Raw genomic sequence first — 13,108 nt, forward strand, 5'->3', positions numbered from 1 at the left:
AGATATCAGGGAAAGTTCAATCCCAGTATGATGGGAGACTATTGTTGGTTCTTGCAAAGAGAGACAAATGTGCAAGTGTCTCGAAAATTTCTGAACATGCTGACATCACTTTTGTGTGAGTTAAAAGAGGTGTAAATCTATACTGTAACATGTTTCCAAATTGTCTTCGTGTTGGTTTTCAGAGTAAACTCCTTATCACAAGTTTAGTGGGACACACTTCATACTCGCAATATTGTGCCGATATGGCAAACTGTCTAAAAAATCAGAAACCTGACGTGCTAGCTGAATTTCAATTACAGATCTGAAACCAGCATCATTAAATTAACTAAGAACACTTCTTAAGTTCTCAGTAGCAAAGAAATACTTTTTTGGGGGTGGAAGCCCCCTCTTCTGAGAGACTTATTAACTCTGCAAAAATATGAAGAATGTTAATAACTTTATGAAGATTAATAAATACAGAAATAAAGCCACATAGTTAAGAACTGATCTATACAGACAGTAGCCGTAACCCCTGCGCCTCCTTCTGTCCACCTGGACACGTGTTTTCTCAGTCCCTTCCTAGATGGAGGCACTTCACCAAGCTTTAGAAGAGGTGGGGTTGGGGGAGACAGGGACACCTCGTGTTTGAAAAAAGCAGATAAATTATGTGGAGTTATTTTGTCTTGTGACTCAGTGGAATGGTTTTGGTTTTCTGCAAGAGAAAAGCTCCAAGGAAGGTTTCCTGTGGTTCTGGAACGACCTTTAGAGATGGATAGCACTCGACAAAGACCCTGTCACCTTTGGAGAGGTGGAACTGTCCACCCATGTAGTGGGAGCTGGGGTTCTCCACCCTGCAGGAGGAGGAGATGTCCTTCCTCAGCAAGGCAGCGCTGTCATTGTCTTTGCCTTCGTGTTTGACCAACAGGGTGACAGTGGCTGGGCTACTCGAGGCGCACGTTTCATGAACAGTAATTTGGGTGTAAAGATAGTACGTTCCATCCCACGGCAGCTCCAGCTGGTCAGACTGCAGAAGGTTGGATTGCAAGAGAAAGGCTCGACCTGTAGCCTGCCAACTCACAGTCTCCGCTCTTCCGTGCTCTGAAACACAGAGAAAACGTCATCACCACCAGCAGGAATATCCCCGTTATCCCTAGATCAGCAAAGTTCCCAGGCGCTCAGAGATATGGAGGAATCCGTGAGCAGAAGAGGCCATGCGGAGAGGCTCCTGTGCTAGGCAGTGGTGACAGAGAGGGAAGTGATGGTCACAATGAGCCATGTTAGTCCACTTTTAAAGGTGATTTTATTGCACTGCAATTTTATTGGTTATAATCAAAGTGGTTTACATATTATATAGAGAGATCACCTTTCTGTAGTTACTATCGAAGCAGCTTAGATATTATACACAGGTGCTTATTTTGCTTTTCACTAGGAGATCTTGTGCATGGGCTAAGCCAGCAGACCTCAGGCACGTGCTGAAAAACCTGGACTTCTAGAATCATTTCATTTTAAGGCTTTAAAGTATTCTATGGTATTGGAGTTTCACTGGGGGGAGGAGGTTACTGTTAGATAATGTATCGCTGGAGGAGACTGTGATATATGTTAACAGAGGTGAAAGGGGATTCCCCAGGGGTCGACACTAATGTATTTTCAAGGAGAGTCCCCACTCGACATCTTTCAAAGAGACAAAAAGAGCAGCCCAACTAAAATAAAATAGTTCTGGACCTAGTTGAGACCATACCCAAAAACTCTAGACATCTTCATTAGAGATCAGCAATTTTTGAGTGGGAAGCTGAGGACTTGACAAAATGACCCTTATACAGATGAGAATAACAAGAGGTTTTAAGCGCCAGTGCGCTAAATCCTAAGTCATAGGAACTCTGACCGCCAGAGCAGCGCTGAGCATTCAGCATGCTGGATGGCGCTGAAAACCTCTTTTGTGGTGTTGTAAAGGGAGGGGAAAATTTACAGATAGCACAAAGTTATTACATTGCAAGAGAATTATGAAAAATTGCAAAAGGACTTTGTGAAACTGGGCATCAAATGGTAGATGATGGGATGAAGTGCAAACTGATGTATGGGGGAAAGAGGAACTCAAATTATAGCTATTTGATGCAAGGTTCTACATCAGGGATTTAGGTGTCATAAGAACAGACCAAGGGTCCATCAAGCCCAGAATCCTGTTTCCAACAGTGGCCAACCCAAAGAGTAGCGACATTCCAGAGCTGAGATTGTGATGTCATAATGCCTCATTCCACCAATGCCTAAGAGCCAACCTCATCAGTGAGGTCACAATGGCTTCATTGGCCTATACTTGACTCACATATGGTAAAACATGAAGATATGGTAAAAACAGTTAGCTTAGCAGTGTTTACAAAAGATTTGGACAATTTCCTAAAACTCCATAAGCCTTGATTAATATGGACTTGGAAAAATCCTCTGCTTCTTCCGAGGATAAGCAGCTTCAAATCTGTTTTACGCTCATGGGATCTTGGCAGGTACTTGTGACCTGGGTTGGCCACCGATGGAAAGAGAAAGCTGGGCTTGATGGACCTTCAGTCTTATGTCCAGTCAAGCCATTGTGACATCACTGCTGAGGTTGGCTCTTACAAAATATCACTGTGGGGTAATAAACTCAACTAATTCGCTGTTGAGTGACTACAAATCTTGAAGAAAGTCACTCCATTAAGGTCAAAATTGAATTCAACCCAAATGTAAATTGTTTGCATATCTAGTAGAACTCTGCTCAGAGACATGAAGGCTGAAAACTCCGCCTCACCACCCAATCATCGCAGTGTTCAATGCAAATTCAAAGCTGTACTCGTAGCAGTAGTTCATTATACTATCACTAGCTACTCGACCTATAGAGGAACTTCTAAGTACCGAGACTTAGCTTAAACTTTTTACTGGTTCCGACGTGCCACGTTTCGGTACTGCTTCAGGGAACCGACATTAGGTTTGAATACAATTTAAACTGGAGGTGAAGTCTCACTAACTTTAAACAAAATAGCAAATTCGCCAAACAATTTTTGCTTCTTCTTACTATAGTGCTTCTATAGCTCGAGTATAATGAACTGCTACGAGTACAGCTTTGAATTTGCATTGAGCACTGCGATGATTGGGTGGTGAGGCGGAGTTTTCAACCTTCATGTCTCTGAGCAGAGTTCTACTAGATATGCAAACAATTTACATTTGGGTTGAATTCATTTTTGACCTTAACGAAGTGACTTTCTTCAAGATTTGTGTTTGCTGAGGTTGGCTCTTAGGCATTGGTGGAACGAGGCATTATGACATCACAATCTCAGTTCTGGAATTTTGCTACTCTTTGGGTTTTGGCCACTGGTTGGAAGCAGAATACTGGGCCCAATGGATCTTTGGTCTGTCCCAATATGGGAATTCTTTTTTTATGCTGTGGGGGATATTGTGATGTACCACTCAAGTTAGGCAATACCTCTCTCTGCTCTTCGCACAGGGAAAGACATCAGACACTTACCTGAGCTTTTGAAAATGAGATGTGCCACCGGTACAGAGCTTTCCTGCACCTGAGAAAGAAATTAAACGATCAGAGGTGGGAGTGACAGTAGCAACTTTGTGCCCTGGAACAGAGCCTGGGCACGTTTATTCTTATTAAGTTATGTTATCGTATATTCCACCAAATCCTCCAAAGCAGAGTTCGAGGTGGGTTACAACAGAATTATCGCTTCACAGAAACAACATAGAATGCAAATTAGAATCAGATTAAACTCCTAACAAAGGCTTCTGATTAGAGAATGACATGGTGACAAAATTCATCACCGTTCCCGTCCCCGCAGATAACTGCGGGAAACCATCTTCATGTCATTCTTTAAGGAGAGAGGGAAGAATCAGAGTATGAATGGCCACAACCACTGACCCGCAAGCTTTGCTTTGAAGAATGCTGGTGTAGAAGGACTGAGGTTGAAACAGACACTACAGAATGACAGTCTCTGGTATCCAGAGCAGATATTGTGATGTCATAATGCCTCATTCCACCAGTGCCTAAGAACCAATCACATCAGTGATGTCACAATGGCTCCCATAAGAATCAGAGTATGAATGGCCACAACCACTGACCCACAAGCTTTGCTTTGAAGAATGCGGGTGTAGAAGGACCGAGGTTGAAACAGACACTAGAAAATGACAGTCTCTGGTATCCAGAGCAGATATTGTGATGTCATAATGCCTCATTCCACCAGTGCCTAAGAGCCAATCACATCAGTGATGTCACAATGGCTCCCATAAGAATCAGAGTATGAATGGCCACAACCACTGACCCGCAAGCTTTGCTTTGAAGAATGCTGGTGTAGAAGGACTGAGGTTGAAACAGACACTACAGAATGACAGTCTCTGGTATCCAGAGCAGATACTGTGATGTCATAATGCCTCATTCCACCAGTGCCTAAGAGCCAATCACATCAGTGATGTCACAATGGCTTCATTATCCTTGGCTCCCATAAGAATCAGAGTATGAATGGCCACAACCACTGACCCGCAAGCTTTGCTTTGAAGAATGCTGGTGTAGAAGGACTGAGGTTGAAACAGACACTACAGAATGACAGTCTCTGGTATCCAGAGCAGATATTGTGATGTCATAATGCCTCATTCCACCAGTGCCTAAGAGCCAATCACATCAGTGATGTCACAATGGCTTCATTATCCTTGGCTCACATAAGAATCAGAGTATGAATGGCTACAACCACTGACCCGCAAGCTTTGCTTTGAAGAATGCTGGTGTAGAAGGACTGAGGTTGAAACAGACACTACAGAATGACAGTCTCTGGTATCCAGAGCAGATATTGTGATGTCATAATGCCTCATTCCACCAGTGCCTAAGAGCCAATCACATCAGTGATGTCACAATGGCTCCCATAAGAATCAGAGTATGAATGGCCACAACCACTGACCCACAAGCTTTGCTTTGAAGAATGCGGGTGTAGAAGGACCGAGGTTGAAACAGACACTAGAAAATGACAGTCTCTGGTATCCAGAGCAGATATTGTGATGTCATAATGCCTCATTCCACCAGTGCCTAAGAGCCAATCACATCAGTGATGTCACAATGGCTCCCATAAGAATCAGAGTATGAATGGCCACAACCACTGACCCGCAAGCTTTGCTTTGAAGAATGCTGGTGTAGAAGGACTGAGGTTGAAACAGACACTACAGAATGACAGTCTCTGGTATCCAGAGCAGATATTGTGATGTCATAATGCCTCATTCCACCAGTGCCTAAGAGCCAATCACATCAGTGATGTCACAATGGCTTCATTATCCTTGGCTCCCATAAGAATCAGAGTATGAATGGCCACAACCACTGACCCGCAAGCTTTGCTTTGAAGAATGCTGGTGTAGAAGGACCGAGATTGAAATAGACACTAGAAAATGACATGGAATTATTTCCCGCGGTTATCCGCGGGGACGGGAACGGTGATGAATTTTGTCACCGTGTTATTCTCTACTTCTGATACAGAGGGTTACAGAGAGCAACTTCGCTTCACAAAGGTCAAAGTTGGGATCAAGCTAAACCCCTAACTGAGATTTCTGGAACAGCCATGAGGTTAGATTTTTCAAAATGGAGCATTCGGAGTAGAAATACGAATTTCTATGGGAAGTGAATTCAAAACCTTTGCAATTTGATAATTAAATCAATTGCGGTTAAACTTTGGAAGGTCCATTTTATAATGTCAGTTCAATTATCTGCCCTGGCTTCACAAGAGAACATAGGAATAGCCTTTCTGGGTCAGACCCAGTAGCCCGTTCTCACGGTGGCCAATCCAGGTCACTAGTACCTGGCCAAAACCCAATTATTCACAACTATGAATGTGTATAGAAGTAGCTCCTATGCCAATGTGTGTATACTGAGAATGTGTGGCATGAGCATAAGTGAAGGAGGGGGAAGAGAGGGGTTAGTGGGTGTGACATTGTGTAAGGCAGGCAGTGAGTATGTGTGTGTCTCGCAGTGGGTGTAACTGTGTTCATATATAACAGGGTATGTGTGTGTGAGTATAAAAGATTTGTCGACTCACAAATACTCATTGGTGCAAACACACCCACATTCATAGTCATACACTCAGCCTCCAGTGCTCAAAAGCTTTCTGTGCCAGTTAGATATGTTAAAGTCAGTCTTACTGGCATAGAAGCTCTTTGGAGGGGGGGGGGCTTTCATCGATCCTCACAGCAGTCACTGAGAACCCCTTGCAAATGCATTACAAAGGGCTCATGAGTATTTTAATGAGCTCTCCTTGTGCTGCACAAAAGGGAACGCCTCCCTTTTAAGGGGTAAAAGCCCCAAACTGCTTCTCCCTGCCTACGATCAGCTGAGCCAGCACTGGAGCCCTGATCAGCTAATTGTGGCTCTTCTCCCCTGCCAGCTCAGCTGATCGCACGCAGGGGAGAAGAGAAGAGTTTGGGACTTTGCAGTGGGAAGAGCTGTGCCTACCAATTTGCTCTGTCCCTGGCAGTATTCAAATCCAGGCTAAAAGCCCACTTTTAGGTCACTTTTAACTCCTAACCCCCACTCGCTTTTAACTCCTAACCCCCATGCCTGAGAAATTCCCCGACTCCCTACCTGTTCTGTTTGTCTGATTGGATTGTATGCTCTACTGAGCAGGGACTTTCTCTGGAATGTTTTAATGTACAGCGCTGTATTCGTAGTAGCTGAAATTCCTCACTTTTTTAATGTGCTATACTGCAAAAAAAAAAAAAATAATAATACCATGCATATGATTTCATCCTATTTGTGCAGATCATCACCTGATAAAGAAAAAAAAAAAAAAAAATCGCTCCCAACCCAGTATTTTTACTGGGTTCTGGTTCTCAGTCATACTGGCTGCCACAAAATGATTCAAAGTGTATGGATTAGTGTGAGCAGGTGAAATGTGGGTGTGTCTGTGTCATTTGTGTGCTTGTGGGTGTAGTGTAATTTCGATGTTGGATGTAGAAACATTCCTATCTTGTGATCATTGTGATGCGGTGTTGGAGTCTCAGGACGGGTAATTCCGCTTCTGCACAGGAGACAAAGACATTTGGACACATTTCTCAGCACAGCAAGAAAAGCCCCATTAGATGTCTGGCTCCAAGGTTTTTCTTCTGAGCAAGTGTTCTCTGCCCCTGTTTTCAGCGCTTCTCCGTGCTCGAGCAGCATGAGTCAGCCATGCATCTGTCAGAGTCAGGAACGGATTTGCTCTCCCAAAGTTTGGAAAATCTTTTTAAATGGTTCCTTCTTAGGATGTGCCACCTGTCCCCGCCACTAGCCCACTCGCCTCCTCTCGGAGATTCTTCTGTCAATTCGGTTCATCCCAAGAACATCTATCACTCAGCTGCCTGTCTTGAATCCGCATGGTACTGAACCTGGCAGCCATTTGCCCCACTCCATCCCACCACGGAATACCCTTTCTTGAGTTCCCGCAGACACACAAGACACCACTGCATGGTGACTACTGAAACCTCCAGAAGTCCACTCAGGTTCTCCCACCAGCAGCTCTTCCTCCCAAAAAGAAACACAGGAGAGACGGTGACTACCTTGCCTCCTTAGCCCAAGCTTCACATACTGGGACCCCAGACAGAAACCCTCCTCCTCCTCTCACACCAGCCACTGCCACCACCAGGGTAGATTTGATTTAACTGGTTTAATGGAATTCATTTATGAAGAAAATTTAAACATTACATAAATATCTAGCCTGATGCTACAGAATTAAAAAAGAAAAGCGATTTAAAGGGTTAAAAATCTGATTTATTTTTTTTTTTTTAAATCATTGATTTGTATCCTCCCTGGTCATTAACACCTCATGAACCTCTTCAGTAGATTCATAGTGTGACACCTCCCCTGTACCCTCTCCTGAAGGGATTGAGATACCAGAGACCTAACTTGGGAGGCCGAGAGCCTCTTCTGCACAGAATCTCCTGCTTCCCTGGGAATTCCTTCAGACTCTTTGTCCGCTACACTCGTGCCGGAGAACCTGAGGTATCCAAAATACCTTCACAAACTGGCCAAGAGCGATATTCCTCCTACCACTCCTGGATAAACCTGCAAACTCACGGAGGGAGGGAGCAGGCCAGTGGTGAGGGGAAAATGGTTTTCCTAAGGAGAACATCTGTTCCAAGATGAGAGAAAGTTGACAAGGGCATCTGGGGATGGTCTTTATTCCCTACACCATGTGATACAGTGAGAAAAAAGGGAGAGCAATGTCTGGGGAACATTCTGTGGTCTAATAGCTTCTAGTTTTGACAGCTGTAGTATAAACTTCCTGTATTTAAAATGGAAGAAATGTTCTCTCTTAGACTATTTATCCTGATACAGACTGTGAAGTTTCATGAAACGTTGCATTCTCTAACAAGTAAGAAGAGCTGAGAAATCAGAGGATGGAGCGGCAGAAACACTCACCATAGCATTGGACAGGAAGGACCACGGATAAACTAGCGAGAAGAAGAGACTTAGTGTGACCAGCTGAAGTACCGACAGCAGAAGCACCCAGTAGAGCAGACCAAACACCAGCTTCCTCAAACCAGACTCTGGGCTTGCAGGGTCCGGCTGGCGTTTGCTGTCCTGCAGCGTCATGTTCTTCAAAACGATTTTCAGCCCAGCATCTGAGGCAGTCTGCTGAGCTTAGGTTGTATTTATCCTTTTTTAAAGAGCTCCAGCATGTGGGTTTGGTAAGAGGAAACTGGCAAAGCTTGAAGCTCCTCCCAGCTGAAATTCAGCATTGCTTCTCCATCCAAAGAAGAAAAGGCAGCACCCATCTCCTAGGAAACAGGACAGATGGACATTGCATCACCATGTTCTGTCTTAAATAGGACAGACTCTCTCCAACAATGGCCAACCCAGGTTGCAGGTAGGGAGAATGGGACTTGTTGTGGTTACACATTCAAAGCAGTTTACATAGATATCAGTATTGATTTTGTACTTGGGACAATGGAGGATAAGTGACTTGCCCAAGGTCACAAGGAGCAACACTAGGATTTGATCCCAAAATCTCAGGGTGCTGAAACGGCAGCTCTACCACTAAGCCACTCTTCACCTCCCAAAACAGTAAACGGATTTTATGCCGCTCATCCTAGAAATAAGCAGTGAATTTTCCCAAGTCCATCTTGGACTTTTCTTTTTGGGAAAACATCCAAATTTTTTTTAAAACCCTGCTAAGCTAACTGCTTTCATCACATTCTCTGGCAACAAATTCCAGAGTTTAATTACACATTAAGTGAAGAAATGTTTTCTCTGGTTTGTTTTAAATTTAGTACTTGGTAGCTTCGTCAGCCGGAAAGCTGAAGTCATAATGCCACTGTACAGAACCATGGTGAGACCTCATCTGGAATACTGTGTGCAATTCTGGAGGCCACATTACCGTAAGGACGTGCTCAGAGTCGAGTCGGTTCAGCGGATGGCCACTAGGATGATCTCAGGGCTCAAGAGTCTCTTGTATGAAGAGAGACTGAACAAATTGCAGCTCTACACTCTCGAAGAGCGTAGGGAGAGGGGGGACATGATTGAGACATTTAAATACATCACAGGACGTGTCGAGGTGGAAGATGACATCTTCTTTCTCAAAGGACCCTCGGCCACAAGATGGCATCCGCTCAAACTCAGAGGAGGAAAATTTAATGGTGACACCAGGAAGTATTTCTTCACGGAAAGAGTGGTAGATCACTGGAACAAGCTTCCAGTGCAGGTGGCCAAGGCCACCAGCGTGCCTGACTTTAAGAATAAATGGGACATCTATGTGGGATCCCTACGAAGGTCGAGTTAAGGAACTGGGTCATTAGCACACAGACTTAATGGGGTGGGTCAGTAGAGTGGGCAGACTTGATGGGCTATAGCCCTTTTCTGCCGTCATCTTTCTATGTTTCTTTATTGGGTGCCCCTTAGTCCTAGTATTTTTGGAAGGTAAACAAACAATTCAATGTCTACCCGTTTCACTCCACTCAGTATTTTATTGACGTCTATCATATCTCTCCTGAGCTGTCTCTTAGCCTCTCCTCATAGCGAAGTCATCTTATTCTCTTTATCATTTTCGTTGATCTTCTCTGTACCTTTTCTAATTCTTTTTTTGAGATGCGGTGACCAGAACTGCACACAGTATTTGAGGTGTGGCTGCACCATGGAGTGACCTTGACTCTTGAATCTGTGGTCAGTCCTAGGCCAAAGTGACTATGGGGCTCATACCAAGCAGATACCGAGAATCACGATTATTCCAGGATTCTGCAGGAAAATATACCAGTAATGTGGAAAATAGCAGGAATTCTACCCAGACAATGGATGAATATATTTCCCCAATCCCAACTCTACCATTTCACTTTAAACCCTAAGCCTGAACCCCAGCTTAGAGCTTCCCAAACCTTCCCTGGGAATCCCACTGCACGAACTGCCAACACTCATGTGAAAAGACAGCTCTGCAAACATTACAGCATCCCTCAAGTAAGCCAGAGAGCTACACAGAAGTTAGCAAAATACCCAGCCTTGGTTACACACGCAGAACACAAACAGACCTGCCAAATACAGAATAAGTGACTGCACAATAGAAACAGAAATGTTCAGACAACCTGAGATGGAACCCCCAAGAAGCCAGATTCTGCACCACAGTACACAACAGAAGAGCAAGCCAAGAGAAATGGGCAACACATGTCCCAAAACTACTTGCCCTGTATTGGTAGCATGGAATGTGGCTACTCTGGGGATTCCACATGGAATGTTTGGCCAGGTACTAGTGACCAGGATTGGCCACCATGAAAACGGGCTACTGGGCTTGATGGACCCAGTAAGGCTATTCTTATGTTCTTATGTAACTAACAGAGAAAATGAAAGACTCCAGCAAAGAAAAAGCAAACGCGCCATACTTTATCCTGGGGGAAGAGGAGAAAGAGCAGGAAGAACAACAAAATCTATGGAGAAGCACCAGAGTCCAGAAGGGGTCCAATTTCTCTGCTATACAGTTTATAAAGGTTGCCAACATCTGCGCTGGAGGCAGTACGTGTCCTGGGATCACTGGAAGCGAATCTCTGGTCCCAATTAATTTCTTTTTTTTGTACACAAGTGTTGGAATAATAGGAATGTCATCTGCTTATTTGCAGAGCTATTTGCTTTCTATGATTCAGTCTCGTCACTAAGGTCACATTCCCGGTGTCAGGTCAAAAGTGTGCCGGGACAAAGGCGCGTGCAGACAACAGCGCAATGTGGAGCTGCGCGCCGAAGAAAATGACTGTTTTAAAGGACTCCGATGGGGGTGTGGGGGGGAACCCCCCCCACTTTACTTTATACAGATCGCGCCGCGTTGTGGGGGGTTTGGGGGGTTGTAACCCCCCACATTTTACTGAAAACTTCACTTTTTCCCTAAAAAACAGGGAAACAGTTAAGTTTCCAGTATAATGAGGGAGGTTACAACCCCCCAAACCCCCCACAATGTCGCCGCGATCTGTATTAAGTAAAGTGTGGGGGGGTTCCCCAACAAAAACCCCCGTCGGAGCCCCTAAAAACACTCTTTTTCTTTGGCGCGCGCTTCCGTCTTGCGCTCAGTTGTCGGCGCACGCCTTTGTCTTCGGCGGTTTTGTCTATGAACCCACATTCCCAAATAAGAACATAAGAATAGTCTTACTGAGTCAAACCAATGGTCCATCAAGACCAGTAGCCCGTTCTTACGATGGTCCCTAGTACCTGGCCAAAACCCAAGGAGTAGCAACAGTCCATGAAAATCCAAAAGAACAGCAAGATTCCGGAACCCCAAAGAGTAGCAACATTCAGTGCTACCGATCCAGGGCAAGGAGTGGCTTCCCCCAGGTCTTTCTCAATAACATACTATGGATGTTTCCTCCAGGAACTTGTCCAAACCTTTCTTAAAACCAGCTACGCTATCCATTCTTACCACAACCTCTGGCAACACGTTCCAGATAAGAACATAAGAATAGCCTTACTGGGTCAGACCAATGGTCAAGAAATTGGAATTGATCGCCTTTGGAGAGACAACTACAGAAAGGCATACGTTCTTTTAGGAGACAGATACAGCCTTTGTTCTGTTTATTTTCTGCATTATTGAGATTTTGTTATGAATGGTTTATTACTAAAGAGGTTACCGTACCTTTTTTTAGGAGAGAGAGAAAATCTCTCCTCTTTGTACCATCATTCAAGGGTTGATTTCAATTGTTCCATTTATTTTTTCTATTTTTCGTATTATTGAGGTTTTATTATAAATGATGTATTACTAGAATTTTTTTTCCTGCATCTATATCATTTTGCCACTTTGTACTTATTGTCCCAGCTAAATGATAAATAGGCATCCACTTATAGACGAATTAGGAAGAGATGCTCCTGGAAGCATTGTCTACATGCCCTTCTAACCCCCACCCCCATGTCAGTGCTTCCAGAAATAGCAGAGGGGAAACCGGCACTCTTGAACTTACCTGGGCAGTTCTGAAGAAATTGGCCTTCTATGACTGGAAAACAAAACAGAAACAGTGTGTGTGGGCACATATGTTCCCTCCCCTTTCTCACCTGGGTAAGTGAAATTGTGCTGGAATCACACAGAAGGGACAATTTTCGATCATTATTTTATCCATAGTGATAGCCATCATCAACTGGCATCTCTGAGGGTCTTGAGCACAATCCTTCACTGCATACAAGGAGCAGTAATTTCTGCTGTACTTGGCACTCCCTGCTGTTAGGGAAAAGTGGACTCCTGTTCTTGGATTACTTTGGCATCAAGTGTAAACATTGACACAGCAATAATATTTCCTAATCTGATTCTGAGACGTCTCGGAATATCACTGAGGAGGAGAGAGAGACTGTAATGACCAAGACCCAGGAAGGGTGAGCAGGTGTTGTCTGCAGAAAGGATATCCTCAAGATCAAACAGCCTAGGTCTGGGATGTAGCCACTTTCCCTTTGAGCTGAGTCATCAGATATTAGGTGCCCAACCTTGAGCCTGAGGTGGAGTACCAAGAAGAAGACTGAAAACAAAAGCACAGGCTTCTCACCAGGAAGACTCAGAACAGAAATACATCTGGGCCCAGTACGAGATTGAGGAACCTTCCAGCAAGGAGAATCCGAATACAAAATATAGTATGACGCCCAACGTGCGAAGCAACAGCAAACACTACCAACCACACTCTAGCAAAAACGCCAACTTGT

General features: G+C 44.3%; 1 protein-coding gene across 2 annotated transcripts; it reads right to left on the reverse strand.

The window, feature by feature from the left end:
* Positions 1-374: 374 nt before the first annotated feature.
* On the reverse strand, positions 375-13,093 carry LOC117350071 (tumor necrosis factor-like). Of its 2 annotated transcripts, XM_033923999.1 has the most exons (4): positions 12,473-13,093; positions 8,378-8,736; positions 3,470-3,518; positions 375-1,077 (listed from the first exon to the last, which is right to left on the reverse strand). In XM_033923999.1, the coding sequence occupies exons 2-4, from the start codon at positions 8,549-8,551 to the stop codon at positions 653-655; spliced, it is 648 nt and encodes a 215-aa protein (XP_033779890.1). In that variant the 5' UTR covers positions 8,552-8,736; positions 12,473-13,093; the 3' UTR covers positions 375-652. The 2 variants fall into 2 exon arrangements, 1 of the variants encoding a protein (XP_033779890.1); XR_004537231.1 differs by lacking the exon at positions 8,378-8,736 and having other exon boundaries at positions 381-1,077.
* Positions 13,094-13,108: the final 15 nt, after the last annotated feature.

This window comes from Geotrypetes seraphini, chromosome 16, assembly GCF_902459505.1.
Source record: "Geotrypetes seraphini chromosome 16, aGeoSer1.1, whole genome shotgun sequence".
Classification (NCBI taxonomy): domain Eukaryota; kingdom Metazoa; phylum Chordata; class Amphibia; order Gymnophiona; family Dermophiidae; genus Geotrypetes; species Geotrypetes seraphini.

Excerpts from the sequence above, each read along its gene's own strand:
- LOC117350071 (XM_033923999.1), bottom strand. The coding sequence starts at position 8,551 with ATGACGCTGCAGGACAGCAAACGCCAGCCGGACCCTGCAAGCCCAGAG. Across the intron at positions 3,519-8,377 it reads CCTTCCTGTCCAATGCTATG|GTGCAGGAAAGCTCTGTACC; the intron begins GTGAGTGTTTCT and ends TTTCTTTCTCAG. Across the intron at positions 1,078-3,469 it reads TCTCATTTTCAAAAGCTCAG|AGCACGGAAGAGCGGAGACT; the intron begins GTAAGTGTCTGA and ends TCTGTGTTTCAG.